General features: G+C 34.0%; 1 protein-coding gene across 4 annotated transcripts in view; it reads right to left on the bottom strand.

The window, feature by feature from the left end:
• The window catches only part of LRRCC1 (leucine rich repeat and coiled-coil centrosomal protein 1), a 55,463-nt gene that overhangs the window by 21,906 nt on the left and 10,620 nt on the right, over nucleotides 1-22,937 (bottom strand). For 3 of the 4 annotated variants that reach the window (XM_074206854.1, XM_074206853.1, XM_074206855.1), the window contains 8 exons: nucleotides 22,393-22,579; nucleotides 20,332-20,480; nucleotides 15,445-15,649; nucleotides 14,310-14,449; nucleotides 13,238-13,439; nucleotides 8,202-8,387; nucleotides 6,140-6,314; nucleotides 369-532 (listed from right to left, as the gene is read on the bottom strand). In XM_074206854.1, the coding sequence (XP_074062955.1) occupies nucleotides 369-532; nucleotides 6,140-6,314; nucleotides 8,202-8,387; nucleotides 13,238-13,439; nucleotides 14,310-14,449; nucleotides 15,445-15,649; nucleotides 20,332-20,480; nucleotides 22,393-22,579 (1,408 nt within the window). The remainder of the gene's footprint in view (nucleotides 1-368; nucleotides 533-6,139; nucleotides 6,315-8,201; nucleotides 8,388-13,237; nucleotides 13,440-14,309; nucleotides 14,450-15,444; nucleotides 15,650-20,331; nucleotides 20,481-22,392; nucleotides 22,580-22,937) is intronic. The other variant, XM_074206852.1, reaches the window with a different exon arrangement.

The following is a 22,937-nucleotide window of genomic DNA, read 5'->3' on the forward strand; positions in this document are numbered from 1 at the left end:
ATAAGGACAAAGGAATTGAGTTACAAAAAGATATACAAAAAGCCATGTCAAAAAAAAATTTGTTTACAAAGAGCTGGTTCACAAATGATAGGCAAAAAGAATTGGCATGTTCTCCTGTCAATCCACGAAAAGTTAGCTTTAGAAAGATTAAAAATAAGAAAATATCAAATTGGTAGCTGAATAAATAACAAACAAAATGTGATGCTGTCAAAAATATAACATAAAAATTTCTATGATTACTTCTAGACAATCAATACAATTTTGTGTATAACTTGTAGTAGCTATTATAAATGTTTAACAAATCTATCATCTCAATATTTTCCTTAAGTAAAAGATAGTCTTAATATCAAATATGATGTTAAACTCACTTCTTTCAATTTTCTAATGGTTTCGGTTTGGTCTTCTATAATTTTGACCTTAATTTTTAATGAATCATTGTCACGCTCATTTAGCTTCCGAAGAGATTCATTCTCTGTTGTTAAAACTTCAATTTTTGCCTCCAATTTTCCACGATCTTGGGCTAGAGATGCTCCTAAATAATAAATGTAAATATTATTAAAATTTAATCAATACATTTCAAATACATTTTTTAAATTATAGAAAATTATTTTTTAAAAAGAAAGAGAAGAGCAGTTAGGTGGCACAGTGGATAGAGCATTTGCCCTGGAGTCAGGAGTACCTATGTTCAAATTGGGCCTCAGTCACTTAATAATTGCCTAGCTGTGTGACCCTGGGCAAATCACTTAACCCCATTACCTTAAATAAATTTAAAAAAAAGAAATAGATCTGAATTAAGAAAATTACAATACTTCATTGTGAAAACAAAAAAATCCAATATTTCTCCTTTATTATAGTGCTATTTTTCTTTCTTTAGTCTTTTTTAAATGGCTTTAAATATTACTTTTTCAATAAATAGGTATTTATTTTCTTTCCCCTCCCTGTTATTAAAAAACAAACAAAAAAAGGAAGCCCCTGTAATAAATATATAGTTAAACAAAAAAATAAAATTCCAATACTGGTCATATCTAAAGTCTGCCTTATTCTGCATCTTAAGTTCTCTCAAATGATTCACTTTGACACAACAATGTATGTCATATTTGTAATTGTTCATCTAATACCCAAATGATAGGCACTCTCATTTTTCTGTTCATTTCTACCTTAAAAAAAGATGCTATAAATATTTTTTTACATGAGGTCCTTTTTCTCCTTTTTCTCTTCCTTTGATCATTTTTGGGATATAAGCCTAGTAGTAGTATTGATCTGAGTCTTGAAGGAAGCTAGTGATTCTAAGGTATCAATATGATGGATAAAATATTAATAGTATTGGCTGTATCATAATTAACACTGCTTGTGTCATTAACATTTTTATTTGTAATCAGGAAGAACTGGGTCAAGTTAGTTACTTAAATTCTCTGTGCCCAAGTACTACTCTAAGGCTAAAAGTTGTTGCCAACCAGCATTGGTAGAGGGGAATCATCTTTATTGGGAGATCTCAATACCAATGAAATCATAAATCAAGGCCAAAAAAAATTAGCTTTCTTATCAGATATTCTCTGAATATACCTAAACATCTAAACAAGGTAATCTGCAGCCTTGTACAGTGGAGAGTACTATATTAGAAATTCAAGGTCCTAGGTTCAAATGCTAGTTCTGCTAATGACTACCTATGACCTTGGGCAAGTAAATTTAGCTTCTCAGAGCCTCAGTTTCATAGCTGCTAATTGAGAGTATTGGACTAGATCACTTCTGAAGTTCATTCCTGCTACAATTCTATTATCTCAACAAGGTGATGCCACATTTCCTTTTACTACTTTTGGTATCAGGAAGTAGAATGAAAATGAAGCAATCTTTTAATAAAAGGAAGACATCATTCCTGGTTACTACTACTATGTTTCTGTATGTGGTATGTGACAAAGGTTGCATGAATCTAATCATACATACAAAAATATAATAATAAAAAATTCTTCCCGACTCCCTGCTTAATTTCAATATTAAAATGTCCTTAAACAAAGTCATTATCACAGAAGGGTGATAACTCTGATAAGGAAATACTAAGTTCAATTTAAAAATTTAAATATACAAGAGATATGCCAACTGTCATAGTTCCTTTCTTCATGGAAATTACAATTAAAAGGAATTATGGTATGCAGATAAAGTAGAATTAGGAATATTATGCATAAAATGAAAGTTCTAGACAAAGTTCTCTAGGAAAATTTAAGAAAGGAAAAACTGCTTTCATTAGAAGTAAATCAGGGAGGGTGGGAAAGACATGACAAATAAGCTGGGACTTGAGAGAAGAGAGTAATTTCAACATATGGAGACAAAGAAGTATGTTCCAGTTGGGTAGACCAAAAATAAAAATAGCCTACACAAAAGAAGAAAGACAAGAGAAGATGAAATATGGGTATAACTAGTAGTCTAGCTCACTGCTGGAGTGAAGGATGTAGAGTGCCTCAAATGTCAAGAAAGGGAGTTTGTATTTATCATCTATGCAAAAGGGAATCAATACTTAGATATAAAAAAAATATTTTTGCAGATCTGTGAAGGATGGATCGAAGAGGGAAAAAGCCTGTGGGCCTGGAAACTAATGAAAAGGCTATTTAAAATAAAGTAAGAAGAAATGAGGGCCTGAACTACCACAGCAATAATAATTCACATTAATATACTGTTGTAGAGACAAATTATAAAGGGCTAGCTTTACAACAAAGTTATAAGATATCATTTAAGGATTAGATCCCTGGGCTTAATAGGAAGACCTGTATGGAGTCACAGAAAGTGAAGAAAGCACATAAAATCAAGATGGAGAATTAACAAAAGTCAACACTACCTTGCTGTCTTGAGTTAAAAGACATTTCTTTCTTACTCATAATAAATTCTTTATTGGGATTTGTTTGTAGGGAAGTATCATTTATGCCCAAACAGTGAATTATCAGTGCATCAGCACATCAATGAATCAGTGCATTAAAACTGAACCAGAAGTGAAGTACCTTGCCATATGGACCCTCAATGTAGGCACCAAGAGTGCTGACTATTCTAAGTTCAGTGCTATTTCCATTGGTGTTTGCTGAAATTAAGAAATAAAGAGATACTGAGAAAAGAGAATCAAAAAGTGGTGAGAGAAGAATTAAAGTCATTCCTCATAAAGATGATCCCTTTTTTTTCTAAAGCCTGGGAGGATGATGAACCATTAACATACTTGGAAGTTGAGAAGGGGGACTCCAGGGAAGATGGTAAGTTGAGTATTGGAAGCAGTTGGAAATACAGGACTGGAGCTTGAGGAAAGATGGGTAATAGCTTTGGAGATCTGCGAGTTATTACCACAACGGTAATAATGAAAGGCATGGAAGTGGTTAGGTTAACATGTAGAAAGAGATTAAAAGAAGGCTGAAGACAAGAACTTTCTATATATCCCAAAGGATATATAGACTTAACAGAGTTAGAAGGTGAATGGGATCAATAGAGTACACAAAGAATAACAGACATAATTTCCACTGTAAGTAGGAAAAATTTCTCTGTTCTTAAACTTTATTACATTTTAAGACAGTGTCTCCCTATCTCACCCAAACTGAAAGTTCAGCATTAACTTACAGGGCTGAGTGAGCTTACTAACCTGCTGTTTCCAACCTGAACTGATTTGGCCTTCCTTAGCAGCTTGAGTCAGGTCTGGCTGATGCTCCTAACCCCAAACCCAAGTAATCCATCAGTCTCACCCTCATTCTCCACTGAGACAGTGATTACATGCACCCTAGCTATTCATATCCTTTATAATGGTTTTTATCATGAATGAATTTTGTTAAAGGCCTTTTTTATATTTATTGAACATAAGTTGTTGATATTGAAGGGAAAACTTCTAATGTTGAATTGATCTTCCATGCCTGCTATAGAGTTCATTCAGTCAGGGGGATTCGAATATTTGTTGATCTATAACTATAATCTCTTAAGACATTAAGGCTCTACTCCTGAGTCTCCAGATTTTTTCTACCATACCATGGCAACCACTTTAACCTGAAAATCCATTCTGTCCCTTCTGGCTAATTCTTCTAAGAAGTTCAGTTAAAAAAAAAAGCATCCAGGCAAGTCATATCTGTCTTCATTCCTGGGCTCTACCATGGCCCCTCAAGGGTACCTTTCCTCAAAACCCCCACCATTCAGTTTATTTTTATGTATTATCTCCCCACCTCCCCCCCTCTTCCCCCGAATTTGTAGTCTCAAGGCTTAGGCACATAGGAAATACTTAATGATTTTTTGACTTTACTAACATTTAACATTTTTTGTATCTATATATTCATTAGGGAAACTGAGCAATATTTTTTTTTAGTATTATATTGTTGAGTTTTAAAATCAATGCTGTATTTGCCTCATTAAAAGTACTTTATTTCCTTGTTCATCTATGTCTACAAATATAAGGGTTTTTCCTTAGAAAGTTTAAAGTAATTTATCAATGAATCCTTTTGAGCAGGGGTTTTTGTTGTTTGTTTGTGTTTTGGCATGGTAATTCTTTGCTGACCTAGTTTATTTTTATCTTTGAGATTGGTCTATTTAAAATATTTCCTGTTCTTTCAGCTTTGATCATTTATATTTTTGAGAAGAATCAGTCTTCTTTAAGTCCTTTAAATTCTTATTCCTATAACTGGATGAACTATTTCTTAATACTATTCAGAATTTATTATGTATTTTCTTCCTCTTCATTTGTAATTTTGCTAATTCATATTTTTCTGCCTCTTGTAACTCTTTGCTAATGGGTTGTCATTATGATTGTCCCTTTCAAAGAATCAGTTTATAAATTTATCAATTCATTAAAAAAATTCATTTCCCATCTATTTTTACTCATTCTTTTTTTTTTAGTTTTTTTGCAAGGCAATGGAGTTAAGTGGCTTGCCCAAGGCCACACAGCTAGGTAATTATTAAGTGTCTGAGGACAGATTTGAACTCATGTACTCCTGACTCCAGGGCCAGTGCTCTATCCCCTGCGCCACCTAGCTGCCCCTATTTTTAATCAGTCTTTTAAATCTTTTTAAAAAACAATTTTCTAGACTATTGCTTTGTTTATCTTCAAATTTCTTTAGATACAAAGTGAATTTTGTTTTGTTTTCTCATTTATAAGCAGACAAGAGATATAAACTAGCCCTTAAAAGTTGCTGTGGGGACGGCTAGGTGGTGCAGGGGATAGAGCACTGGTCCTGGAATCAGGAGTACCTGAGTTCAAATCCGGCCTCACACATTTAATAATTACCTAGCTGTGTGGCCTTGGGCAAGCCACTTAATCCCACTGCCTTGCAAAAACCTAAAAAAACAAGTTGCTGCATATTATATATTTTAATATGTGTGGTGCTACATATTGTCATCTATGCTTTTATTGTTTTTCTGATTTATTTTTAAATTAATCATTGTTTAATAAATTAATTTTTCTAGTTTCAATATCACTTTATAATTTTTTACAATTTCAGTTTCAGTGAGTTTTACTCATTTATATATATTACAAAATTCTAATTTTATTGCATGGTCTGAAAATACATTACATATTTATCTTTTGGACTTGAAGGACATCATATGTTAAAATGTTTAACGACAGGGTCAAAGCTGCAAAGTACAATATAATAAGCTCTTAAAGGGCAGTAAGAGATCTTTGACTTTCATTTCTTGTATCCCCTGGGCCCAGCTGAATGCCTAACACACAAAGTTTTAATAAATGTTTGTTGACTGAATGACCAAAGTGAAACCATAACAGGAATGATGGACTGAGAGAAAGGAAATATTAAAGATTAAAGGATGCAATTAGAAAATTAGAATAGAATATGTTCTCTAAATGTTATAGAATAGACTATGTTCTACAATTAATATAAAATAGGAGGACTGTGAAAATGGCAAAGGTAGAAGGACAGGTGATTATGACCAGAGAGGGACATTTTCTAATTCTGATAAAGGTTCCTATAACACCCCCAAAATTTATGCCAATAAAACCAAAAATTCTAGTTTCCTGGGTTAATTATTTAGTTATTGTGATTAAAAAATCTGAGCATTGTTAAAGGATGTCACTGATGAGGTTTTTTTAACTGGCAACAAAATGAATTTTCTCCCATGATTCAGAATTAAAAAACATAAGCTTACTATTTTCCTTTTTCAAAAACTGAATTTTTACCCTGTTGTGCCAGCTCCTGTCCCCATATTTTTCTTTCTGCTCTTAAACCATCAATTATTGATTCCTGTGCTGTTAGTTGAGAAATAAGTTGTGATTTTTCCTGCTTGAGAAGTTCTATTTGAACATTCTTCTGCTTGTCCTCATCAATCATGGTTTCAAGGGTATGGATTCTATTCTGGATACACAAAACATTTTAATTAATTTTTTCAATGAACAGACATTCATTTTTCTCCTTCCCATTACTTTCTCTCCCTTCCCTCCAGAAATAAAAAAGCAAAAATCCTTATAATAAATATCCATAATAAAAAAAAATCAATTTTCACATTGGCAATGTCTAAAATGTAGTACTCATTCCGCATCCTGATTTCACCTTTTATCTGTCAGGAAAGTGGTTAACCTTGTTTGTCATCATTGTTGGGTTTTTTTCAGTTTTTTTTTCATTGTGTTACTTAGAAATTCCAAGTTTTTCAAAGTCATTTTGATTTTACAATGTTGTTAAAATTATATTATGCTGTTCTCCTGGTTTTACTTATTTTATTCTGAATCAACTGATACAGGTTCTTCTGGAAACCAAACAATAATGTTCATCCAGTACATTCTCCTAACATCTAGATGGTACTGGTCTTAGAGTCAGGTGGATAGGAGTTCAAATACAGCCTCAGACACATTAACTAGCTGTGTGACCTTGGGCAAGTCACTTAACGCAGATGCCCCACATCCAGGGCCTTCTCCAATCATCCTAGATCCCCCTAAGTGGCCACTGGAAACCGGTTGGCTCTGGAGGAGAAAGTGAGATTGGTGACTTAGCACAGCATCCCCCTCATTCAAATCCAAATCACGTGCTTGTCGTAGTAAATGATGGGTATCCTTTAGATTCTAGTTCTTTGCCACCAAAAAAAGATATATTATAAATATATTGTCACATGGATTATTTTCCTCTTTCTTTAATGTGTTGGGGGTTAATACCAAGTTAACGTTATCACTAAGTCAAAGAGTATGCAGAAAATATGGCAACAGAGGGCAGGGTTTCAAATTGCTTTCCAGAAAACTTAGACCAATTTATAACTCTACAAACAGCATATAAATATTTCTGTTCCTCCAGTATTTATCAGTTTTCTTTTCTTATCAACTTTGCTAACCTGATGAGGAGTATAAGGTGATATCTCAAGAGTTGTTTTAAATTTGCATTTCTTTATTAGTATTTTAAAACATTTTTCATATAAACATTAATAATAAGTATCCTTCCATTAGGAAGACCTGTGCATTTATCAATTAATTCTTATAAATTGATTCTTATTCTTATAAATTTTAATCAGTTCTTATATATCTCAAATATGAAACTTTGCAGAGAAACATGCTGTAACAATCTCTCCCCATCTCTCCCCACCCCAGTTAACTGCTTCCCTTCTATTCTTAGCTGCACTGATTTTGTACATAAAATATTAAAAACACAACAAAGGAAAAACATCAGTTTCTTACAATTTAAAAAAGTTAAATTTTTAAAATAAGTATAGAGACAGCTAGATGTTGCAGTAGATTAAAGCCCTGGCCCTGGAGTCAGGAGGACCCCAAGATCAAATCCTGCCTCAGACATTTAATATTTACTTACTGTATGACCTTGGACAAGTCACTTAACACCACTGCCTTGCAAAAATCCCCCCACAAATAAATAGATTAAATGATCTTTGAAGGTTGTCATAAATGATGATTAAATGGCTATTTCTTTTGTATACCCTTTATTTTAGTACCTTCAAAGAACAAGTTCACCTATAAAAATCAGGAAATACTTTTTCACCAACAAATATATGAATAAATCTCTAATTCAAGGGTCACTGTGTGTGTGGGGGAACCACATCAAACTCTTAATATATGTTATTTTTAAATGTAGACAAAGAAAATTAAAGAAATTTTTAAAAAATCATATTAAGATAATTTTTTAAAATATTTCCCAAAACCTGTATGAAAGCAAAAAGAAAATATTAGTCTTACCTTTGAATTTGATTATTTGTAAAAGTTTCCCAATACCTGTATGAAAAAATGAAAGAAAATGTCAGAGTCTTACCTTTAAATTTGTCATTGTTTCCAATTTTGACTTGGAAACTTCTGCAATTCTTGCTTTCTGTTCTTTTACCATTGAAGTCAGATCTTGAATTAAAGCTGATGATTCATTTTCTTTTTTCTGAGCCTTGGCCAGGGCATGAGTTTTCTTTGCCAATTCAGCTGAAATATTTTCAAAGCCATCCTTAACCTATATTTCAAAATCAAAGCAAAAAATTGCTTTAAAAATAGGGATTTACCAAATAATTTTAAATGACTAAGTGTGGAATGATTGATTTATAAATACAAATAATTATTATTAACAAAGTTTGTTGTATTGGTAAACTATTTTTGCTACTGCATTAGTGATTAAGTACTCTGTATAAAAGACATAATAATGAACTACGTATTATCTAAACAACTGACAGTTAAACACTAGAAAGCAACCGGAAACTCAAAAAGTTATACTAAAAAAAGTATAATACTTTATAAAATATTTTATAAAAACTTATACTAAAAAGGTATAATTACAATAAAACCACAGAACTCAGAAATATGGGAAAACAAAGGAAGCAAGCTTAGAGGCAGTATGGCTAGTGTAAACCCCCATAGGACTTGGAATGAAGAGAGATCCATATTCAAATACAATTATAGACATTTCTAACTATAATCATAATCAAGTCACTAAACCTTAAGTTTATTGATATATGAAATGGAGGATTAATCATACCTCTCAAGAGTTTTGTGACTCATGAGATCATGAATATAAAGTGTTTTACCAATCTCAAAAGACTGATAAATGTTATTACTGATAGTTTAATCTCATCTGGGTAACTGAAGTGATATGGTTAGGGTTAAGTGAGACAAAGAACTTGTCCTAAAATCAATTGAAGGTGCCAGCATAACAAAAAGGACTTTTTTGAAAAACATTAGAATTTCTTAGAACAAAAGAATCCTGTAAGAACTTGCCTTAAGGATTTAATTTATATATATAGATATATATCAGCAATTGCTAAGCATGCAAATCTCTTCCTTCTTTATCAGAATTTACCCTCCTTGGCTGATTCTAACTACAGGCCACATACCACTAAGAATGTGTAAATGAATATCTGAGAATGCTGATGTCTTTGTGCAAAGGCTTGTGGACAGAATTTATGAAGCTTTGTAATTCAAGTTTCATATATTTAAAAAAAAATGAGAATTTAATGCCTGTTATTTTGCCTCAAATAGGTCTGCCATAGACAGGGCAATGAAACCATTTGATTTCATATAGTTTGCAGGATCATCTTAATTTGGAATATTATTGATTCATTCTAAGAGGAATTAGATAAATTACAAGTCTGAAAACATTCTTATAGTTGGAATTTTATAGTTGGAAGGAACCTCAGCAACTGTTCAACCCAATACAAATTCAAAAAGGACTTCCCACTTGAAATTTTTGCTAATTTCACATCTGGACTAATTCTTAAAAAGTTGTGGGTTGGGGTGGCTAGGTGGCACAGTGGATAGAGCACCGGCCCTGGAGTCAGGAATACCTGAGTTCAAATCTAGCCTCAAACACAATAATTACCTAGTTGTGTGGCCTTGGCCAAGTCACTTAATCCCATTTGCCTTGCAAAAAAACCTAAAAAAAAGTGCTCCCCCCCCCCCCCGATATCAATTGCCCCATTCTTAAGTTCCTGTGCCTCTCCATCACTTCCAGATTCAAATATAAAATCCAGTTTGGCATTCAAAGTCCTTTATAGTCTAGTGCCCCTTCCCATACCTTTCCAATCTAGCACTGGTTTCCTTTATATAGTCCTTACATAAAACACTCTCTTTCTACTCCATTTCTCTGCCAGCTGCATTCCTGCTGCTGGGTCTATCATTTGAGGCTAATAGAACAAGTCTAATCCCTCTTCTACACAAGAGCACTCAGATCCTTGCAAGAGCTGTCACTAATTCTCTGAATCGTTTCCAGGGTAAATATCCCAATTGTATCAAACAGTCCTCTAACTATCTCAGTTGGATTCATTCAGATACTCCCTGATGTATAATGTCTCCTCTATATTTTCATATCCAAGAGGTGAAGCCAAGATGGTGGAGAAAGGGCAGGAAGTTGCCTGAGCTCACCTAATATCCCTTGAAAAAATTTTATATCATGCTTCAAAAATAAATTCTAGAGCAACAGAACTCACAAAAGGACAGATAACTTAGAAGGACTGCAGGAAAGATCTGTCTCGCAGGCAGTATCCAGCAAAGCAGGGGGAGACCCCTAGCTCCAGCACTGATTAGCACCTTGGTCTTGAAGATTTGGCTCAATAGGCCAGCAGCCCAGTGGGCCAGTTATGAAGCATTCAGATTTAGGAAAAAAGAATAAGTTTATGTTTATAGATGATTTAAAAACTGACATCTTAGCACTTTCAGCCTGCCTTTCTGCCACCCTGCCATTATCATTATTGATTTTTCTTTGCTTCATTAGCTGCTATGAACAAAAAAAAATCCTATGATTCCACACTTAATTGTGTTGGTCTTAGCAAAGTAATCTCAATCTATTACTGGGATCAAACTGCCTTTCCAATATGGTTGAGCCTAATAGACCTTGTGTTCTGTTGACATAACCTTGAAGAATCCAGTGACATTTCCAAATCAAAATAAGACATCAGAATAGAAGTTTGTTAAGGTTGTTCCCCAATAAAAAATAAGAAATCAGTCTTGAAGACAAATGATGCCTGATGTCAATGTATATGTACTGACAGATACCTGCTAAAAGACAGAGTATATCTAACATATGGTTTTGTAAGAAATAAGAGATTGTTTCAGAGACCTAGGAAAACTTGTATGAACTAATGTAGAAAGTGAAAAGAACTACAGGAGCAATAATATAAAAATGAACAAAAATGAGCTCACAAATAGTGACTATCACAATTTCCTCCATATTTTTTTTACTTGTTGATCTCATCAATTCCCATAGATTCAATTATTTTCTCTGTTAATGATGCTCAAATCTACTTGTCCAACCCTCTCTGCTGATCTCAAGTCTTTTTTTTCCTTTTGTGATCCTTATTGGCCCCCCCCCCAATTACATGCAAAAATATTTTGAGCATTCATCCTTTTATGAGTTCCATATTTTCTATCACTATCCCTTTCCTTTGCCCTCTCCATGGCAGCAAACAATCTGATATAGGTTGTATGTGTTCAATTGTGTTTAACATATTTCCATATTAGTTATGTTGTGAAAGAAGAATTAGAACTAAGGGGAATAAATGAATGAGAAACAACATATAGATGGCACTTTCTATAACATGTTTCTTTCAGGATTGTACTTGATTACTGAACTGCAGAGAGGAACTGCATCCATCACAATTGATCATCTCACAATATTGCTGTTAATGTGTGCCATGTTCTACTCATTACACTCAGTATCAGTTAATGCAAGTCTTTCCACAAACTCTAGTCTTGTATCTCCAAATATCTAGTAGATATCTCAAACTTTATTGTCCCAAACTGAACTCATTAACCTTTCCCAAAAGCTCTTACCCATTCATAACTTCTCTACTATAATCAAGGATACCAACATCGTCCCAGTCACCTCCAGACTCATAAGTGTCATCAACTCCTAACTCTCCCAATTGCCTATATCTAATCTATTGGTATGTCAATTTAGCCTTTGTTACACTTCTTTATATCCCCCTTTTTCTCTGATACTACCACCATTACAGGCTTTCATCAATTCATATCTGAACTATTACAATAGCTTGCTGGTTAGACTGCCAGCTCCTCTCACTCCCATCCATCCTCTACTCAACTGCTACAGTGACCTTCCCGAATTTCAGGACTGAAAACCTAACTTCCCTTTGCCTCATTCTTTTTTAAAAATTTTATTTAAGGTAATGGGGTTAAGTGACTTGCCCAAGGTCACACAGCTAGGCAATTATTAAGTGTCTGAGGCTGCATTTGAACTCAGATCCTCCTGACTCCAGGGCCAATGCTCTATCCACTGTGCCATCTAGCTGTCCCCCCCTTGCCCCATTCTTAAGTTCCTGTGCCTCTCTATCACTTCCAGATTCAAATATAAAATCCAGTTTGGCATTCAAAGTCCTTCATAGCCTAGTGCCCCTTCCCATACCTTTCCAATCTAGCACTAGTTTCCTTTATAGTCCTTATATAAAACACTCTCTACTCCAGTGTTTTCACTGTCTATCCCTTCATGCCTGGAATTCTCTCCTTCATCTTCACCTCCTGCCTTCCTTCAAGTTCTGAATATAATTCCTTTGCCTATTTATTTTAATTATAGTGCCTTTTTTCGATGGATAATCCAATTTATCATATACTAAGTTTTTTTTCTACATAGTTTAAGTGGTCTCTCCCATTAAACTCTGAACTCCTTAAAAAGCAAGGGCTGCCTATTGTATTTCTATATCCCCACACTTAACACAATGCCTGACATATAACAGCTATTTAATAAATGTTTGCTGACCAACAATTTTGAAAGACTTAACTCTGATCAATAAAATGACAAACCATAATGTCAGAATACCACTGAGGAAGAATTATGTCTACTTCAGAGGTAATGTTCAATATACCAAGTGGAAAATATATTTTTGGATAAATTGGGAATCTGTTTTCTTGATAATTCATATCTGTTATAAAGGTCTTGTTTTTCCTTCCTTTTTTTATAAAGGGGAAGAAGAGAAAATAAATGCTTGAACTTTTTTTTTTAGATTTTTGGAAGGCAATGGGGTTTTAAGTGGCTTGCCTAAGGGCACACAGCTAGGTAATTATTAAATGTCTGAGGCTGGATTTGAACTCAGGTACTCCTGACTCCAGGGCCGGTGCTCTATCCACTGAATCACCTAGCCAAATGCTTGGACTTTAATAAAAAAGAATATCAGATTGCTGATAATATAAATAATATAGCGCCTTGAACAGGGCAATCAATCTGGCCTCACATCTGTAAAATGAGGATGATTGTGGAATTGCCATTTACAACAAAGGCTTTTTGTAAAGAAAGTGCTTTGTAATGTGTAAGTACTACATTAACATAAGTTAATTTCACTACTGTGACAGTGCCATTCTTACTTCTTTAAATCTTTTGGCTTCAATAGTTAAGGCAGTACGAAATTCATTTTCAAGCTCTAAATACTTTTGGTTTAATATATTAATTCTTTCCTGAAATTCTTTCACTTGTTCTTCATGTCTCTTCTCTTCTTTGCCAATTTCTTTTGCCAAAGCATCCTGGAAATCAGGGCCATTCAAAGTCACTCTTGTTTCAAGTTCCTTCCTGAAATAAATGACAAATGTAAATAGTGTCTTTCACTTAAAAATTAATCAGAAAAGTTTCATTTAAAAATAAATCAGAAATTCTTTTCAATCTCTCCTAGTTTCATCTAGTTTTCATGGCTCATGACTTTTTGTTCAAACAGCTTCTCTTTTCTCTTCTACTAATCATTCCATCTTTATATCTATTTTATGAAAGATCATCTGGAGTACAATATATCTAGACTGAAAATTTTTGAAAGAGAAACTGAAGACTCTATGTTAATAAAGAAAACAAACTAATATTCTACTTAAACAGCCAATAATTTTTTTATGATATCAAACATTTTATTTAAAATTGGAAATAAAATGTGTCCATACCTAAGACCAGTAAAAATTCAGTGGCCTACACTACTTCCAAAACTTAACCTTGATATTTTATCAATATTTTTGCAATTTTGGAATTCAGTAAGGTATTCTTCCCAACCAAAAAAGAAATCAAACAGAAAAGAAAAAGTTGTATCTGGGTGTGTGGTTGAAGAAAAAGTTAGCCAAGGTACCCAGACTTCTGGAGCTATTTTCCAAGCCTTTACCCACTGTACCTTGAGATTTGGCTCTGCTTTTGAAGTACTGAGACTACACCTCATATAATTTTTGGTTGGACTCAGACCAGCAAAAGTTTCATGGGGACAGAAAGGGTTTTTCTATGAGACATTCCTTTCAACTAATATTGTGTACTCAAGGATAACTGTTAGACATTTAACTTATTGGGTACTTTAGAACTTTACCAAAGCCAACTCAGAGACCAATTTTAGGCATTTGGAAAAACTAAGATACTTGTTAACTCTTTTACTGGTTTGAAACTTTTTATCTTTTCCATTCAGGTACAACTTACCTATGTTCTTGTTCTTTCATTGCCAGAAGTTCATGAAGTTGTTGTATCTTTTCTTTCTGTTGATGAAAGGATGTTCTAAGTAGCTGTATTTCTCTCTCAGCAGCTGAAGCTTTGAGTTCTACCTTTTGAACTCGCTTCACCTGTATGAGAAAGGCAATTATGGTGGAAATTCTGATAGATTAGTTAGCACTCCTCCAAGGTTAATCTCAGAAGCCTGCTCAAGAAATCAAGAACAATGTCAATCAGTCTTGGGGTTTTTATCAGCTTTACTTAGATTAGTAATAATACCATATTCACAGATGATGAAGATATATATAAGTATCAAATGTCTGATACCAACTTTGGTGGTAACTATTTATCCACACATAATTCCCTTCAAGGAATGTGAAGAGAGAATTCTGTTCCTTTACAGAGATCCTTAAAAACTACCTCTATTCCTGAATTTTGGTCAATCTGCAGAATGTTTTAAAAGTCTCAGAGCTTTTATTGGTCCTTTCCATAGGTACCAATGTCATGACAATGTTGTGATTTCAGAAAGCAATGAAGGGGGGCAACTAGGTGACAGGTGGCACACAGTGAATAGAGTATCGGTCCTGGAGTCAGGAGGACCCGAGTTCAAATCTGGTCTCAGACACTTAATAATTGGACAAGTCACTTAATTCCATTGCCTTAAGTAAAATTTAAAAATTTTTAAAAATATTTTAAAAAAGCAATGAAAAACAGCATGGAACAAATTTTATTGGTCACATTTTCAAGGTATATTTAAATCTTTCATTGTGGATGTTAGATATTGTAGGCTTAGTGTAATGTACTTTACATTTCAGATAGATGGCTCAATGAATAGGAGTGCTAGGTCAGGCATCAGGAAGACTTGAGTTCAAATCTGGCATTGAATATGAGCTGTGTGATCCTGGGCAAATCACTTAACCCTTGTGTGCCTTAATACAATGAAGAAGGAAATGGCAAATTACTCCAGTATCTTTGCCAAGAAAACCCTGTGGACTGTACCAACATCCATGGAGTCACAATAGAACATTTGAACAACAACATACTTTAGATTTCAAACCTATGAATTTAGTCTAATTCATGTAACTTAAACTTAAAAATTTGTTTACTGAAGTAAACAAATACCTACCTCTGCAACCTGCTGCTGAGCTTTTTGTTTCTCCATTTTTGACAATGTTTGTTCCAAAGTTCTTAGAACTCTACTTTGCTCTTCTTCTTTATTTCTTGAAAGACTTAGTTCATTATTGAGTTTCTCAGTTTCATTCTTAAATTTCTGGACAATGGTTTGGAGCTTGGCTTTAGCATTTCTCTCCTTCAAAATCAACTCCTTTAGCCTAAAGTAAGAAATGAAACAATTTATAACTTAGCTTAAGACAAAACCTTGCTCTACAGACTATATTATTTATCAGTGGGCTGCAGACAATGTTATCCCGACAGTCAATTTGATCAGTTTGTGCCTATTCTAAAGGCATCTATGATCACTTGCCCACAGCAAGAGCAGTGGATCATTGACCTGTTGTTGTTGATTCTAGGCACCATGGAAACTAAAATGCTGGTTGTGTAGTTCTGCTTATCTGGAGAGATAAGCAGAGCTAGGTACCTATTTAGTGATCTAGTATAGTCAGGATGGCACTGTGCATACAATGCCCTCAAATGCCATCTGAATACATTACAGTAGTAAAGGGATATATCATCTTCTGACTCAATATATGGAACAGGACAATTATACAATCCTCAAAAACTTTTATGTATCATTGACAAAGTTCTTGAGGATTATACTTAAACTCTGTAGCTATTGTGAAAATTTACATAGCATGGTGATTTTTAATGCCATGTTATAGCAGAACTAACTACATCCTAGAAATCATGACCAGTAACTGTAGTGATCAGAATTCTGAAGACTTTCAAAGTTGTTTTCATTTATATTATAATAATTGTGTAAATTGCTCTCCTGGTACATTTCTAACTAGACATTTTGAAATAGATAACATCTTATACTAAATATGTCCAAAACCAAACTTATTATCTTTCCCCAATCCCCCATTTCCCCTATTACTTTTTAAGGGAAATACAACCCTCTTCATGTTGGCAACTTCTCCAAACCACTAGCAAAGTCTCTGATGACCTACAATAATCTCCACTATAAGATAAAGAAGTGAAATAAATTTTCTCATTATTTGAAATTACAAAAAAGTAGTAGAGGTTTACTCTTCATTAGATGTATTCATATTAAGGCTAGATGATCACTTGACAAGAAGATGTTAAGTGAGGCTTCTTTGGGCACATGGTTGGACTAGACAGAGATATTTCTTACCTTTGAATTAAAAATTGATTTCATAGGTATAAGAAATATTAGAAAACAATCTGGAGTTTTAATGGATTCCAAAAACATCAACAGCACTGAATCAACAGTATGATATGGTAGCTGTGAAAACTCATGTGATCCTGAACTACATTTAGGGAAGTTAAGCTTCTGGGATTAAGGATATGATAGTCATAGTGAGTTACAATATAATCTGCAATGGGGGTGTAAAAAGATGGTGGTTGTGTTTCATCCTTCATTCTTGAAGGCAACCACAGTTTCAGTGAAGAGATGCCATGACAAGCACATGAATTAGATTTGAGAGGGTATTCTATATGCTAAGTCACTTGCCTTTCTCTTTCGAAGTCATATGGGTCCAGTGGTCAGATATGAATCAGGACAACAGGAAATGACTCTGCATGGCAGGCAGAGTTAAGTGATTTGCCCAAAGTCACACAGCTAGTAAGTGTCAAGTGTCTGAGGCTAGATTTGATCTGAATCCTCCTGACTTCAGTACCCATGCTCTATTCACTGCACCACCTAGCTGCCTTGGATAGAAAGGTATTGATCAACCAATTCTACCCTCCACAGTAAACTCATAGGACTACACAATACAAATGAGACTTTAAAAGAACTACATGAATACCTTCAATACAATGCTTAGATCCTTCATGGAAAAGTCACAGAAATTACATAGTATGAAAGAATAAGAATTACATAGACTTAAAATGTAGCAGTAGACAATTAGAAAGGGTGGAAAAGCATAGAAAGGTTACAAAGATTACAATCTGCATTAGTAAATAACTTACTTCAATAAGATAATGATCTATTAAAATAAATATATTTAAGTTTACAAAGCACATTCCCTAAGACAATCCTACATATTATCACCTCCACTTTACAAATAAGCAAAATAAAGAACCAGGGAAATAAGATGATTCACATCAGGATCACATAATTAATAACAAGGTTCAAAAAAAAACTAAGGAAAGATCTCTACAAATTCTCCCATTCTGGGGAAAAGGGCAGGAAGACAGTCCAAAAAGGAAGAATAGAGAGGTAGAAGAATCAGAAAATGAAATGGTGTGGGAAACAAAGGAGAAGAGTATGAAGAAGGGAGGCAAAGGTAATCAAAAGTTTCACAAGTTTCAGTGAGATCAAGGAAGTGAGGATAACCAGTTTTTTTTTTAGTGATTTCTAAGGGAATTGTCATAATAAAAGTATTTAAGAGGAAAAACTAGATTACACAGCATAGAAAAGTAATTAAGTACTGAAATGAATGTAGTGAGAATGACTACTGGCCCCTATTTTCACTGGTTTGCAACTTGCTCATCTGACAAAAATGACTTCATTTTTTCATTTCCCCTAAGTAACCTGCTCACTAGTTTGCCTGCTTCTTTAACTTCAGAAAACAAAGAATAACACAAATCAACATTTCACTTGACTCAAGGATCACATCATAGTTACTGAGGGGGAAAAACAAAAGCATAAAGTGTAAACTAACCTATTTAAGCCTCTCAAATTGTTTTACAAATAGCAAGCTCAAGTGGACCATGGGAGGACAAGATCTTTTCACCAATCTGTTTCCTAATGGAGCATGAGTGACTTGTATTTAGTACAATGTTTGATACCTTTCCCCCTTACTTATTTGTGCTGGTAGCATCATTCATATCCTGCCAGACATGCATGGGTGTATTGGACTCTCTTATCTTCTTAATCTCATCAACTTCAATGCATTCAATAATCATTTTTGCAACTGATTCCAAAAAATTATGTATTCAGTCCCTATCTCCCATCTAATCCTGAATTAATAACTACCTGAATGTTGAATATGTATTTCAAACATAACATGTCCCAAACCAAAAACATTATTTTTTTTCCTTTAAATCTATCAGTCATCCTAACGTCCCTATTTCTGTAGAGGAAACCATCTGTCCTATTACTGAGGCTTTCAACTTTTGTCATCCTCTTCATTCTCCATCCCTTCTCATAACCACAGTTGCCAAACATAATGATTCCAACTTAACCACAACTTTGTCATCAATTCTCTTTTATCTGCTATACAGTCAACCCTCTTGTTCATTCCCTAATTACCATTTGTCTGGACTGCATACAACAGTCCCCTAAATGATTTACCTGTATCCAATCTCTCTTCTGTTCAGACCCATCCTCAACACAACTGTGAAATTGTATGAGAAAATAGGGTATAGGCTGCCAGATAGGATTTCTTTGTTTGCTGTTTTTTCCCTTAACTATAACTTACAAAAGATGATTCACTGGGTGAGATTATATGTAAATGGAAATCGTTTTAGCAATAGAGCTAAAATATTACTGTATTGGCTCAAGAGGTTTCAGTGACTTATACTACCTTTAGAACAAACTTTAAGTTCCTTTATGGGGCATATAAATGCCTTTACAATCTAGCTCCAACCTACCTTTCCAGATGAATTTCACAGTATTCTCCCCATGTGATCTCAGTTCTAGTCAGACTCTACTATTTGCTCTTCTCTGCTCTTTTCATCGACTATCCCACATGCCTGAAATGCTTCCTTTCTTAGTTTTTGGAATCCCTCACTCCCCTTTAAGGCTCACCAAACTCAAGGACTACCTTCAATGTAAGTGTACTGCTGATCCCCTCAGCTGTTACTATTTTTTTCATAATCCTGAAATCATTTTCATATTTTGTGCTTACCTATCTATGTATATGATGTTTCTCCATAGGAGTTCCTTAAGGGCAGGGATAATTATTGTTTTGTTTTTGTAGCTTGCATTGTAGTACTATGCATTTAATAAATGTTTGCTGAATTGAATGAAATAATGAATGAATATTATTACTTAATAAGATAGCTTAAATTTATATATTGCAGAGCAGCTAGGTGGCATAGTGGATAAAGCACCGGCCCTGGAGTCAGGAGTACCTGGGTTCAAATCTGGTCTCAGACACTTAATAATTACCTAGCTGTGTGGCCTTGGGCAAGCCACTTAATCCCATCTGCCTTGCAAAAAAAAATTATATATTGCTTCTTCAATAAGTATTTGCTGAAAGATAATTCCACAATCTTACATGAACTGATGCAAAGTGAAGTGAATAGAACCAGAAGAACATTGTACTCTTAACAACAATAATGCACGTTGAAGAACTGTGAATGGCTTCACTATTCTCAGCAATACAATGATCCACGACAAATCCAAAGGACTGCCTCCAGAGAAAGAACTGGTATTGTTTGAATACAGACTAAAGCATGCTAATTTTCACTTTAGTCTTCTTGAATAAAATAACTACATTTGGAAATGTCTTACATGATTGCACATGTATAATCTATATCTGATTCCTTACTGTCTCAGGGAGTAAAAGTAGGAGAAATAGAATTTAGAACTCAAATTTGAAGAAATTATTTTAACATCTAATTGAGGTAAAAATAAAATATATTAAAGATGCTTGCTAATTATTTTATAGTATTAAAAGTTCTTCTTTCATAGAAATTATTTAACCTAGAATCAACCTGGTAGGGAATGCAAGGGTTTTTTTAATATAAATCTGATAGATGTTGGAATAAATACAGTTAACTTCAGTTAATAAACAATTAGTCCTGATTATGTGCATTGTTCCAAAGCTATGCTAATGAAAGGCAAGCTAAACCTTAAGTTCAGTTACCAAGGTGGAAGCTTCTTCCATTCAGCCTTGCAGTCTCTTGACCAGGATTTCCTCCTTACCTCTCTGTGGTAAATAGGGCCATATTATGAATATCCTCTTCTTCTTTTGCTTGTTTCTGTAATTCTTTGATATGATCTGCAAGCTTCTTCTCAGCTTGTTCAGCTTTCCATCTCTTCTCCCTCTCTTCATCCAGTTCCTGCACAAGTGTCTGAAATAAAACCAAATTTATATAATATAGGAATATTCTAATGAGAAGTTAATGCTCCATAATAAGCCTTTAAAAATTCATTAAATAGTGCTGAAAATTTTTTGAAACTTGTGAATTACAAAATGTTTTTTAAAGTGCATACAAAACTTTTTTTAAAAGATAAAAATGCTTAAAATGTGTTTATTTTACATGTACATTACAACTACATATCTTTTTTGGTACAGATAAGGCTCACCCCAAAAAGAAGGAGGCTTAGACAATTCAACCGAACTGATCCATGAAAAGTCTGAGTAAGTTCTTGATCAATTTTAGTTGCATTAGAGGGTTTTGGTCACAGAAAATATCTTATGATTGGTGGAGAAAATTAAGTCAGTCCACTTGGGCTTTGTTTAAAAACACCAAATAAGTACAGAATAATCTAGTTTAGTGGTGTGAAAATACTGATAAGTAGCATTATTTTACTTTTAAGAGTTAAGGGTCAGGACGGCTAGGTGGCGGAGTGGATAGAGCACCAGACCTGGAGTCAGGAGTACCTGAGTTCTAATCCATGCTCAGACACCTAGCTGTGTGGCCTTGGGCAAGCCATTTAACCACATTTGCCTTGCAAAAACCTTAAAAAAAACACACAAAAAAACTTAAGAGTTAAGAGTCAAGTCCCTGGGGGGAGTGGAAAATCTCTCTCTGTCTTACCATCCCCTCTTACCACTAATGACCACATCATCAGAGAGACTGGACAGGAGCAGAGTGCTTCAAGGTTGATCTGTAAGAGACAATAGATCCAACCCAGAGCAATAGTCACTCAAACAAAGGGTGCTTCAGGGAGCATAAGACTATTTTGGCAGAAAGAAGTTGCAATTATGGACTCTAAAAAGGAACTAACCTTCAGAGTTCATCAGAGAACTCTATATCAAAGAACTTCTTACAGACTCTGATAGGAGAAAAGGACTTTCAATGACCAGGAGTTACAAGTTACCTTTACACCATGTGTTCTTAAATGTGTGGCCTCACTTACTGCCTGTGTAATCCAATTCTGTGCCCACTTTTTGTAACTATTGTTCTTACTGTTGTAAATGCCTTTGCTAAAAAGCAAATTAAGTTTGATTATCAGTGGCAAACAAATCAACAGGAACTTGTGAATGACAAGACTAGAAATCAGCCTCTCAGGACTAACCCTAGAACTCTGAGAATTAGCCAGTCACATTCCAGCCAATCTGCCCATGTGAAGAGAAGTTCGATATATGGTGATAAAAAGGGTTACATTTTAATATTTAAAAATATTTGCTGGACTCAAAAATGAAAAGCATATTAAAAAAATCTTTAATTTGCAGAAACCTTACTTTGAAAAAGTTCATTATAAAAACAAGACTGAATTACCTAGCTGTGTGGTCTTGGGCAAGCCACTTAACCCCACTGCCTTGAAAAAAAAAAGCAAGACTGAGATAACATAACAATCTGTTAAAGGAAACCAAGAAATAATTTATTCTTACCCCACCTTAGTTTTAGAGATGAGGAAGTTTGATCAAAGAGACATAAGTGACTTGCCCAAGTTATATAGTGAAGCAGTCCATACTAAAATTAGACCTCCACTTCTTCATTTGTAGAAATTTCAAACTTTTGTTCCATTACCACCAAAAATATTATGTCTCAATTATTAAAAACAAATGAGTGAGGCCTAAATTAATAAGGTTTTATTGGATTTTAGCTGAAATTAGTTATTAAAGTAAGACTATTCCTAAAATAAATTATTCATATTAAAAATTAGTTTATTTAAATACATAAAAATTATTCTATCTAAACAAATATATATATGTTCTATGATAAGCTAGTAAATAAATAAATTCAAGCTATTTAAAAATATTGACATTTAGTCACCTCATCCCATCCCCTCCCAATTTAGGTTTTAAAACTGTACCCTGTATGTAGATTCTTCTAAGGGCCTTAAACTTTTACTTTCTATTGTATTTGTTTGATTATTTTGCAATGTTAGTTTTCCAGTTGATTTTTCCACTGCTAAATCTGAGTTTCTTGAAGACAATCTCAAAGATACATTCTTTGTAGAGGGATCTTTTGATTTCTTGGTGCAACTCTGTTCTGTACCACTGAAAGAAAAGAAAATTCAGAAATATTTTAACATGTTGAATGTCTATACTATTTTCTCCCCAGTATTCAGGATTGGAATAATAGATTCATATACTTTCATTAAGATATTTTCCTCTGTCTGACCTTGGGCAAGTCACTTAACCCCATTGCCTTGCCAAAAAAAAAGTTATTTTCCTCAGAGAACCTAAGTGTACTCCTGAAAAACTCCCTAGTTAATAAGTACTTTGGCAATAAGAATAACAATTCTCCTGCTTAAATATTTTTAGTTCTCAGCATTTTCAAACAAATTTCTTGATTCTTGGCTTGAATCACAGAATCAAACCTACAGTATTTAAGTACTGGATAATATGCTATAGG

Source organism: Macrotis lagotis, chromosome X (assembly GCF_037893015.1).
Source record: "Macrotis lagotis isolate mMagLag1 chromosome X, bilby.v1.9.chrom.fasta, whole genome shotgun sequence".
NCBI lineage: Eukaryota > Metazoa > Chordata > Mammalia > Peramelemorphia > Peramelidae > Macrotis > Macrotis lagotis.